The following is a 12,098-nucleotide window of genomic DNA, read 5'->3' on the forward strand; positions in this document are numbered from 1 at the left end:
TCAAAATAAAGTACAAGAATCTAAAGATGATCCCAGTAATTGGGAGGTGGAGGACCTAGGATTCAAGGCCAACCTCAGCTACCTAGAGTATTCACACCAGTCTGGGTTACATGAAACTCAGAAAACAGTGTTAGGTATGGTGTGGGCTCATGCCTGTGTATAACCTTAGCACTTTGGAGGGCACTCATGGTTTTTAAGCCATAGAAGAGAGTGGAATAGCATGGCTGTAGAATGAAAGCATGTCCTAAAAAGAAAAAGAAATCAAATATGTATTAAATGTATATGTTAAGAATAATATTTAAAAGCTGAATAAATTGGGTCTGGAGATAGAGCTCTGAAGAGTAGTAACTGTTCTTCCAGAGGACCCAAGTTCAATTCCCAGCACCCACATGGTAGCTCACATTGTCTGTAACTCCAGTTCTAGGGACCCAGCACCCTCTGGCTTCCATAGGCACCAGGCACACATGTGTTGTATAGATTACATGTAGATAAAATACCCATACACATTTTAAAAAATTAAAAACTGAGTTACTTTCTTATGTCTTTGTTTTGAGACAAGGTTTCACTATGTAGCTAAGGATTTCCTGGAACTCACTGTGTCTGAGCTGTTGTCAAACTCGTGATCCTCCTGCATCAGCTTGAATCACAGGCATACACCACAATACTTGGCTTCTCATATTTATTTCTTTTTGTTTTAGCCATAGTGGGAAATTGAACCAGGCACCTTGCACATGTCAGGCAAGCATTCTACCACCAAGTTATATGCTTGGCCCTTTAAGAATATTTTGTTTTGAGACAGGACTTCACCAAGATCACTAGGCTAGTCTTGAATTCACTTTGTAACTCTGACAGGCCTTGAACTTGCCATCCTCCTGCCTCAGCCTCCAAAGCAGCTGGGACTAAGATCTGTGCCACCAGGTCTAGCTTCCTCCTATTTCTTAATAGCCTTAAAATGGACATTCCTATGCTATTATTTTAAAAGACAGCTGCTCTGAAACTCGCAAGACTTTATCTGTAGGACAGATGTTCATAATGGTTTAACTTTTAACTGACTTTTATCATTGCTGCCAAACAGTGTTGCAAAATGTACAGAAATGTTTCCCTGGCTTTCAGGGGTTTTTCACCTGAAGTTCATAGGACCTTCAGGGGTCCATAGATAGGAATCAGGTTTTCTAAGCCTTATTTCCACTAATTTTTAACTGAAAAATAGCATTTCCTTTAATTATCAAAGTAAGCAACAAATCATAGTTTTAGAAGTATCTATGAATTTGTCACCAGTCAGAATCATACATTTTCATACTATAATTTGAGTTGGCCCGGACCTAAAAAAGAAATCTTGCTTTTGGCCTCCCTCAAAACCACGTTTCCTTAAAGAATTATTACATTTTATTTGTTTTTGTGTGTGTGGGGATGTGCCTGTGCATATGTATCATGACACTGTGTTGTGGAGGACAATTGTGGGAATAGTTCTTTCCTTTCGCCATGTGGGTTCCAGGGATTGAACTCAGTTTGTTAGGCTAGTCACAAATGTCTTTACCTGCTGAGCCATCTCTCTGGCCCTGCTTTAGCCTTTTGGGTGCTGTAATAAGTCTATGCCATCAAGCCTTAATTTTTATCTTCTTTAGCTTAGTATAGTGAATTTTCTTCATGTATTTTATAGTATACATTCAAAAAATCTGAAATCTGTCCAAACATTTCACCAAAGTATGTAGGTTTTATGTTACAGAAAACCAGTTGAACCCCTGACTAGTTTGCTGTAGTGCCTTATATTTTCTGTGATGGTGTTATGATTGGTGATTGGCCTCTTTGTTTAGTACAGTTGTTTTTGAAGTGCAGTCCCAAGGCAGTAGCATTAGCAGCAGCATCAACATCAACCTGGGACCTTGTTAGAAGGTCATTCTCGGGTCCTGCCTCCAACCTTATGCAGAACCAGGGAAGAGTGCCTGCACTGTGTTTTAATAAATCCACCAGGCAATACTGATGCACACTTTTGAGTTTGAGAACCACCTGTGTTATAACTTGGCTTCTTGTTCATGGTCTTAGATTACAGCATGTTAAAATAGCACTATGGTACCATATGAAAAGTTTCAGTAAAGAAATCCTTAACTTCAGAAGTTTAAATGACACATGAATTATTTTTTCTGCTAGTGTTTTCTGTGGTGACTCTGTGTGATTGCATTGGTTTTTGTGTTTAGAAACACTGTATACTTAGACATGCAAATCCTTGATCACATGAAAATAAAATTTAAAGAATGAGTTTATAATTTTACAAAGAATAAAATGAAGCCGGGCTGTGGTGGCTCACGCCTTTAATCCCAGCACTTGGGAGGCAGGGCCAGGCGGATCCCTGTGAGTTCAAGGCCAGCCTGGTCTACAGAGTGAGATCCAGGACAGGCACCAAAACTACACAGAGAAACCCTGTCTCGAAAAACCAAAAAAAAAAAAAAATAAATAAATAAAAAAAATAAAGTGAGAGGAAAAAAATGTTTTCTTAAATTTAACTACTAATCTCTCCTCTACCACTTTTATTGTTACTTAGTACCTCCTAACAGCACTTTGGTAAACTGTTAGCAAGCCACCTTAGTGATTCACTACAGTCTGTGGTTTATGTAAGGTTCTTTTTTTGTTTTCTTTTGTTTTTCGAGACAGGGTTTCTCTGTGTAGCTTTGTGCCTATCCTGGAACTCACTCTGTAGCCCAGGCTGGCCTCGAGCTCACAGAGATCCGCCTGCCTCTGCCTCCCGAGTGCTGGGATTAAAGGCGTGCACAGTGTGCCACCACCGCCAGGCTGTAAGGTTCTTAGTAGACCCACGGTACTGAAATAAAAATAGAATTTTGTTTAATCAAAGGCCAGTCACCTTTTTGTTTGTGAAGGCAGAAGGAGAGCTGACTGCACACAGTTATCCTCTGGCCTCCACTGCACCCACACATGCCCTCATACATAGATACCCAGTAGTAATTAATTAAGAAAAAAAGAACAAAAAGTCAGGTGTGGTGGTGCACACCTTTAATCCCAGCAATCAGAAGGCATAGGCAGGGGAAATCTCTATGAGTCAAGTCAAGGTCAGCCTGGTCTATATATTGAGTTCCAGTTCAGTTAGGGCTACATATAGAGACCTTGTCTTTAGAAGGAGAAGAAGAGAAAAGAGAAGAAGAAGAAGAAGAAGAAGAAACACGAAGAGCAATATAATGTCCATCAAGAGAGGAATACAAATAATACTTTAATCCCAGCACTCTGGAGGCAGAGGCAGGCAAATCTCTCTGAGTTTGAGGCCAGCCTGGTCTACAAAGTGAGTTCTAGGACAGCCAAGGCTACACAGAGAAACTTTGTCTTCCAGGGAAAAAAAAGAAATAGTATCTTGAGTCCAGGCTGGCTTCAAACTCAATATGTAGCTGAGTATGACCTTGGACTAATCCTCTTGCACTAAGTACTAGGATTACAAGCCTGCACTACCATTCTATCCTTGTTTTATTTTTATTTTTTAAAGACAGGGTCTCATCCCATAGCCCAGGATAGCCTCCAGCTAGGAATTATCCTGCCTCTGTTTCCTGAGTGCTAAAATTACAAGGTAGAATTGCAGGCATGTGCCACTTTGCCCGATTTGGGGTATGTGTGTGCATGCATGCGTGTGTACATGTGTGTGATGTGTTTCTTTGAGGCAGGGTGTTAAAGTAGCTCAAACTGGCCTTGAATTTACTATATGTCAGAGACGGATTAAAAGTGTATACTGAATTCTCTGCTTGTCTTCACTATTTTAAAATGTATAGTTCAGTAGTATTAAATACATATTAAATATTTTTAAAGTTATTGTTATTTACATGTATCTATGGTGTGTGCTTGTGGGTTTATATGCCATGGCACATCTGTGGAGGCCAGAGGACATCATTGTAGAGTCAGTTTTCTTCCTTCATCTTTATGAGGGTTCCAGGAATCAAACTCCATTCTTCAAGCTCGCACATCCAATACCTTTACCCGCTGAGCCATTTTGCCAGCTGTACATTTACAGTGTTCAACCATTACCACCATCCATTACCGATTTTGTAAAACCGAAACTCTGTCCCACCGAAACTATCCTTTCCTCCAATCCTAACAACCACCGCTCTAGTCACTGTGTCAGATTTTCTACGGAGAACCTCCTGTAAGTAGGAAGGCATGTAAGTTTTAAAACAAGTGAGAACTGCCCTCGTAACCAAAGAGGCAAGGGTTGTAAATGCTTATTCTCAAGGGTAGAAATAGTACACAGAAAGTAAAAATATAGCATATAAAGGCCTTTTTCAAAAACATACAGGTAAAGCAAGTGTTAAACGTCTGTCATATTTTAAAAGAGCCTACATGATCTTGCTCACTTTTTTTTTTCCTTCGAGACAGGGTTTCTCTGTGTAACAATCCTGGCTGTCCTGGAACTCATTTTGTAGACCAGGCTGGCCTCAAATGCAGAGATCCGCCTGCCTCTGCCTCACGAATGCTGGGATTAAAGGCTTGTCCCCAACCGCTCATCTGATCTTGCTCACCTTTAAATGATTGATCTGGAAACAATGTTTCTTGCTGGAATCATTCAAAGTCCTGGCTTGTTTGTGAAAGGGCTTTAACTCTGACAGTGTTACTTTTTTTTCTCCAATTGTTGTGTAGCTTTGCTGTCAAAGTTAGCATTTTTCAACCCTCTTTTGTTCAATTTTTATTTTTTCAGGACTTTAAGACTTATTTTTATGTTATGTGTGTAAGTGTTTTACTTGCATGTATGTATGTGTGCTATATATGTGTCTGGTGCCTGCGGAGGACAGAAGAGGTCATTGGAACTCCTGGACATGGAGTTACAGGTGGTCGTAAGCCTCCGTGTAGGTGCTGGGAATCAAACCTAGGTCCTCTGGAAGCGGAGGCACTGAGCATTCTCTCCGGTTCCTACTGGGAATTTATTGAGACATACCAGTGTTTGGTGTGGAAAACTAATAGATTTCTTCTCCCTCCAGGTATTTCTTGTGGGCGCATTCACGTGCCCATTTTAGGAAGACTGGGCACCGTGGACACGCAGATTCTGCCCAGAGCTCCTCTCAGAGCCTTTTCAGAAACACCAGCGTACTTTGCCTCAAAAGATGGGGCAAACAAAGATGGCTCCGGAGATGGAAATAAGGTTATTTTTGTTATTTTGTCTTTATTGGCATCTATACATTTCCTACCTTTAAAGAGCTAAATATAACAATAGTGTTGCATGTTAGCTTAAATGTGTTCTGTAGGAAATATGAATTATGTAAAACAATCTGAACTATAAATTGCATAAAAGTTTGATTTGATCTTATCTTGTATTTTGTTAGTTGTGGTTTTTTGAGGCAGTGTTTATATGATTTAGGCTATTCTGCAACTCGCTGTGTAACTCAGGCAGGCCTGGAATGGGATCATTCCAAGTCAGCTTCCTAGGTGGTCACCCCGCCCAGCTTGTTCAGTGCTTACTTTGTGCTATACAATACTTGTGTAAGTAAAGTTCTAACACCCTAAAGCAATAAAGTGTCATTAAATAACCACATAGTAGGACTGCGTGAGGAGTAGCCATTTCCTGCTTTCTTACACAACTCTAACTTATGCCGGTCTAACCTTCCCTTTATGAGCTTTACGGAGAGATGGCTCAGTGGTTAGAGGGCTGAGGCTCAGTTCCACCACCCAGCGGCAGCTCACAACTGTCTAACTCTGGTCTCGGGATCTGATGCCCTCTTCTGGCCTCCACAGGCACTGCACACATGTTGTGTGCAGACATACACAGGCAGAAAATCCATATATTTACATAAAATTACATACATTTACATAAAATGTAAAGATGAAAAAACAGGCTTCAGTTTGTCCTCTATCTAAAATCTTAGACTTCTCCATTTGCTGTCCAGCTGTGCTGTAACTAGCAAGTGGATGATTAGTGGTTTACTGAGGTTATGTTACTATTTTTCAATGTGTGAATTTAACTATACCTGAACTATTATATATATAGATAAAGTTCTAGGCATTTTCATTTCCATACATAATCCTGGCAATGACTCTGTATTAGGTAAAATTTTTCCATTTTAAATAAGATTTGTGAAAGTTACTTAGAATAGTTAAGGTTTGATCGTAGCGATGACTTGGGAGTAGGTAAAATGGTTGTTTTAAATGAGATGGAAAAGTTCTTTATCGGAATAACCAGTCTGGTGACTTGTGCCTATAATCTCAGTGCTCAGTAGGTTGGAGCTAGAGAATTGCCATTATATTTCAGGCCAGCCTGGGCTACAGAGCCCAAAAAAGGAATGTTAAAAGTTTCTTCCTGTCATGATAACTCTTGATTGGTTTCATCAAAGAGAATTACTTTACATAGAATAACATTTCTTTCCTTGTACTTACAGAGTCTTTGAAAGAAAGCTATTTAATATTCATGTTAATATAGATTCTATTTTTAAAAGATGGTTTTCAGATAACTACATGTGCTAAACTGGAGCCGATTGGATTTTTATGGTAGATCTTTTGACACCAGTGGCAGTAGATACAAACTACTATTACTAAGTCCAGCCTGGAAATTGCAAGATTAATGCAAATTACTGTTTATTGTTAAGCTACTTCTAAAATGGTATCTGATGCCAATGACTGTCTTTCTCTCTTCTGTGAACTTTAGAAATCAGTGAGTGAAGGAAGCAGTAAGAAATCAGGCTCTGGGAATTCTGGGAAAGGAGGAAACCAGCTTCGCTGTCCAAAATGTGGCGACTTGTGCACACACGTAGAGACCTTTGTGTGTAAGTATTTGAATTTTCTTTCCTTCCCTTTTTCTGTAACGAGTTGAATGTATAGAAATGAGAAACCAGAATTATTTTCACCATGAACTTTAGTAAAACTTTAGTGATTCTCCGAGTGTTCTAAAAACACTGAACATCCCTAGGATGTCAGTAGGACTTGGCACTGTAAGAGATAAAATATTCACTTGTTTAATTTGCTTCAAATGTTCATTTCAGATTTGGATTTTGTGAGTTTTCATGTGTGTATTCATTGGGTTTTAGAAAAACCAAAACTTGCCCCCCCCCCAAAAAAAAAGAGAAAAAGGAAAACCAAAACTTATTTATACTATACTGCTACATTCTTCAAATACTTACTAAGTATCTCATATGCCGGGAAGATCAGTCATTCATGGGTTAAGATAATTTCTTCTCTGGGTACTGATGTACCGGAAGAGATAATCCCTCAATTTTAGGCAGTGTTTGATTACCAATGGTTCGGACACTAAAAGAAGAAATCAATTGTCCTACTTCTGGTAGTGCCCTGAACTATAAGAGCAAAGTGCAGTGTATCCAGTGACTCATTGTCTACACGCTCCAGCTAATTACAGTCAAGGGAGAATTACACTGCATCACATGTTAGCCTTCCTGTGTGTCATTGTCAAAGGCTTCTTTCCTTGTTTTTCTCCTCCCTCTCCTTCCCCCTTCCTTCATTCTTCTTTTCTTCTTTTCTGTTCTTTCCTTCTTTCCCCATGTTTTGAGATCACCTTGCTGTGTAGCTACTTGAAATCCACGCTCTCATCATCCTCCAAGGTATAGGATTACAGTCACGCCTCACTGTACATTTTAGCTCTAATAGCAATACTTTAGTTGCATTTTCATATTTACCATAATATTAATTTAGTATCATGTGAAAGAGTACTACACATGGCTTTTTTTTTTTTTGGTTTTTCAAGACAGGGTTTCTCTGTGTAGTTTTGGTGCCTATACTGGGTCTCTGTAGACCAGGCTGGCCTTGAACTCACAGAGATATGCCTGGCTCTGCCTCAGGGGATCAAAGGCATGTGCCACCACTGCCTGGCCCACATGGCATATTTTTATAGTTTTGGGAAGACTTGTTTTTTGTTTTTTTGTTTTTTTCTTGGAGCTGAGGACTGAACCCAGGGCCTTGCACTTGCTAGGCAAGCGCTCTACCACTGAGCTAAATCCCCAACCCCCCAAGACTTGTTTTCTTTTGAGACAGAGTCCCTACATAGCTCTGGCTGTCCTGGAACTCACTCTATAGACCTGATTGTCCTCAGGCTTGAGATCATCCTGTCTCTGCCTCCTGAGTGCTAAGATTAAAGGTGTGCGCCACCACACCCCGCTGCTTATATGATAATTTTAAAGTAGCTCTACTGAACAGTTTGAATATAAAGATATTCTTCACGGATCTAACTGGTAAAAGAGAAAGAATCAATCTGAATAAAGTTTAATTTGGATCACAATATAGAGTGAAAGTGGTGGAAGTGAATGATGAAATTTTCTAGACACATTTGACACATGCACAGTAAGGTTCTAGAGTCTGGGAATTGCCGTCTTTCACTTTGTAAGAGCACTGCCCTGAGGACTCACTGTGTGGTTCTAATCTGTGTTCACTTTGTAAGAGCACTGCCCTGAGGACTCACTGTGTGGTTCTAATCTGTGTTCACTTTGTAAAAACACTGCCCTGAGGACTTACTGTGTGGTTCTAATCTGTGTTCACTTTGTAAGAACACTGCCCTGAGGACTCACTGTGTGGTTCTAGTTTGTGTTTTGCTGATGACCTATAATGTCTAGTATCTTCCTATGTTTTTGGCCATTTGTGGGTGTTCTTTGGCTAGGTGAATGACTATTTGAAGACTGTTCATTTTTAAATAAGGTTGTCTCTATTGTTGAAGAGATTTGTATGTATTCTAGGTACTCGACCCATTTCCAGATACTTGCTTCACAGTTTCTTTTAAACATAGTGTAGCTCCAGTCAGCAAACATTTACAGGAAAAGGCCCAAGTTGGTGGACCATGTGGCCTGGTTGCAGCTACTGTCCTCTGCATCTGTGTCAGGTACTTTCCTTTTTCTGTGACAAAGTACTGACCAGACAGCTTGAAAAGAGGAAGGGTTTCTTCAGTTCATGGTTTCAGGACATTCAGTCCATTTTACTTGGCTCTGTGTACTTGGACAAGGACATTGTGGCCACGTGGGTGTATGATGGCCCACCAGAAACAGAAAAAGGGAACACCAGCAATCTGTTGACTTTCTCCTTGTACTTCTCCCTTAAGTTTTTTTTTTAATTTATTTCTTTATTTGTTTGTTTGTTTATTTAGTGTGTGTGTGTGTGTGTGTGTGTGTGTGTGTGTGTGTGTGTTTGTGTGTGTTTGTGTGTGTGTGTGTATGTGTGAATGTGGTCTCACACATATAGGATCAAGTGAAGTTTGAAGGAGTTGGTTCTCTCCTTCTCCCTTTATGTGGACCCCAGGGGTCAAACTCAGGCCATTGATCTTGACATTGTGCACTTTTACCCTCTGGGTCAGCTCACTGGCCCACTTTTCCCCCTATTGCTCTGCCCAGGCCTTCAGCCCATGGGAATGTATGGCCACCTTAAAGTATTTCTAAGAGTTAAAAATTCTGCCTTATAATTCATGTCACCTCCATAGTATTTTAATAAGTAAAATTGAGTCATTGAACTTGAATATATACTGAACATGCTTCACTGTAAACTTGTATTGCAAATCCAATATTCAAGTTAAATTTTTGTTTTGTTTTGTTGAGTCAGGGTTTCTCTGTGTAGTCCTGGCTTCCTGGAACTTGCTCTGTAGACCAGGCTGGCCTCAAACTTACAGAGCCACCTGCCTCTGCCTCCCAAGTGCTGGGACTAAAGACATGCACCACCACTGCCTGGCCCTCAAGTTAAATTTAAGCAGCCTTTCAATATCAAGCACAGATGAGATATGTTGGTGTTTAATCTCTTTCCCTTTGACCTAATTTCCATAGAGAAATACTTTGGTCATCTGTTTCCAAGCCAGATTTTCCTGTTACACAGCTTGAACTGGATGAGACGCTTCTCTGCCCTTTAATCCTTGCCCTGTTTCCCATCAGTAACAGCTGTGAACTTGCACCTTATTAGAAAACAAAGATGCTCACTGTTTTCTCTTTAATGAGAAATGGTGATTATATATTTGAACTTGTGTTAATTTGTGGATTTGATGGCTTGATGTTTCTTTAAACATTTATTGGTGATCAGTAAATACAAAGTATTTACGAGTCAGTCCTTAATTTAAAATTTGCTACTGGAACAAAACAACACTTTGTTGTTGTTTTAATAGAATATCTTTTTTAAAGGTTTGTTTTGTTTTTAAAGATTCATTTTATTTTTTGAGAATAATTTTTTAAAAATTATTTTATGTGTATGGGTATTTTGCCTTCATGTATGTCTGTGCATTACATGTGTGCAGTCCCTACAGAGGCCCAAAGAGGGTGTGGGATCCCCCAGAACTAAGGAGTTACCGACAATTGTGACCCACCATGTGGTATTGTATATGGGGTGTGGGTTCACGTGGGTTAGTGGAATCAAGATACAGAGGCACTTGGAGGAGAAAATAAGCCTTTCCAGCTGCAGGGAATCAACCTTTCTGGACTGACTCCTCATAGCTTGTCAAAGGACTTTTTCCTGCTGGACTTCTGGAGCTCCGCCTGGTGCTTGGCTGTGGATCTCTGCATCTGCTTCTGTCAGTTACTGGATGGAGGCTCTATGATGACAGTTAGGGTAGTCACCAATCTGATTACCCGAGGAGGCCTGTTCAGGCACCTTTTCCACTATTGCTAGGAGTCTAAGGTGGGGTCATCCTTGTGGATTCCTGGGAACTTTCCTAGCTCCCTGTTTCTCCCTATCCCCATGATGTCTCCTTCTATCATGGTATCTCTTTTCTTGCTCTCCCACTCTGTCCCTATTCCAGCTCAACCATCCTGTTCCCTTATGTTCTCATCCCCATCCCCTTCCCTCCATCCCCCCCCCCTTTTTTGCTCATGGAGATCTCAGAGAGAAGAGGGAGTCTATGAGCAAGGGGCATCAAGATCATGATGGGGAAATGTACAGAGACAACAAAATCAAACTAGTGGGAATTCATGAACTGTGGACCAGTAGCTGTGGAGCCTCTGTGGGACTATGCCCTCTTCATAGGCGAGACAGTTGTTTAGCTTGATCTGCTTATTAAGGGGCTCCTGGCAGTGAGATCAGGAACTGTCCCTGATGCATGAGTAGGCTTTTTGGAGCCCAGTGCCTATGGTGAGACAACTTACACAGCCTTAGTGCAGGGAGAAGGGGCTTGGACCTGCCTCAACTGAATGTACCAGGCTCTGCTGACTCCCCATGGGAGGCCTTGCCTTGGAGAAGGTGGGGAAGGTGGGAATGGTGGGCAATGGCGGCGGCCGAGAGGAGGGTGAGGGGGGGCGGGGAGGAGAGGGGCACCGATGGTTGGTATGTAAAATGAACAGAAAACTTCTTAATTAAAAAAAAAGGACTTTTTATTGTTTTTCAATTTACACCTTTAGCAAGTTAATTTCTGTATCCCAAAACCTCTTATCTAAGCTCCCCAAAGGGACAATGCCAAATGCAAATTCTCAGTGATACCGGTTTTCTGGGTTGCCCCTCAACCAAGTTTACATAGGCTTTGAACCCCTAGGAAACTCTCAGAGAGGACTTCAAATAGAAGGTACCAGAGACAGAAGGTAGCAATCACAAAAGGCAGATCAAAGCTAGGTGCTAGCACTCCAGAATCAAACCCAATGCAGCTCTGTAGGAAATCACCCAACAATGTGGGTGCTGGGAAATTGAACCCGGGTCCTCTAGAAGAATGGACAGTGCTCTTAAACATTGAGTCATTTCTTTTTACAAATCAGTCTTTAAAGATTCATTTTAATGATGTGTGTAATGTATCTCTGTGTGGGTATCTGCATGAGTACAAGTACCCACAGAGGCATTGGATCTCCCAGGAGCTGGAGTTACAAGTGGTTGTGAGCCTCCTTCGGGGAGAACTGTGAACAAGCTCAGGTTCTCTATAAGAGTAGTATACTCTCTTGACCACTGAGCCATCTCTCCAGCTCCTAGAATATCTTTTTTCTCCTTAATTAAAATTTTTTGCATACAATATATTTCGATTATGTTTGTCCTCCTCTCTTAGCTCCTCCCAGATCTTCCTATCTCCCTATCCACACACAAAAAAACAAACAAAATCCCAATACCCCCACAGAAACGAAATCAAAACAATAAGAAACTAATAAGACAGTGCCAAAACAAACAAAAAGGCCACAAAAATATTGGTGAGTTTGTTTTGTGATGGCTAACTACTCTTGAACAAGTATTGT

At 40.7% G+C, this 12,098-nt stretch overlaps 1 protein-coding gene across 3 annotated transcripts in view; it reads left to right on the top strand.

Moving 5' to 3' along the window:
• Clpx (caseinolytic mitochondrial matrix peptidase chaperone subunit X) overlaps positions 1–12,098 on the top strand; it is a 37,752-nt gene that overhangs the window by 4,633 nt on the left and 21,021 nt on the right. For all 3 annotated transcript variants that reach the window (XM_059268119.1, XM_059268116.1, XM_059268118.1), the window contains exons 2-3: positions 4,968–5,128; positions 6,626–6,743. In XM_059268119.1, the coding sequence (XP_059124102.1) occupies positions 4,968–5,128; positions 6,626–6,743 (279 nt within the window). The remainder of the gene's footprint in view (positions 1–4,967; positions 5,129–6,625; positions 6,744–12,098) is intronic.

The sequence above is a fragment of the Peromyscus eremicus genome, chromosome 7 (genome assembly GCF_949786415.1).
Source record: "Peromyscus eremicus chromosome 7, PerEre_H2_v1, whole genome shotgun sequence".
NCBI classification, from domain to species: Eukaryota; Metazoa; Chordata; class Mammalia; order Rodentia; family Cricetidae; genus Peromyscus; species Peromyscus eremicus.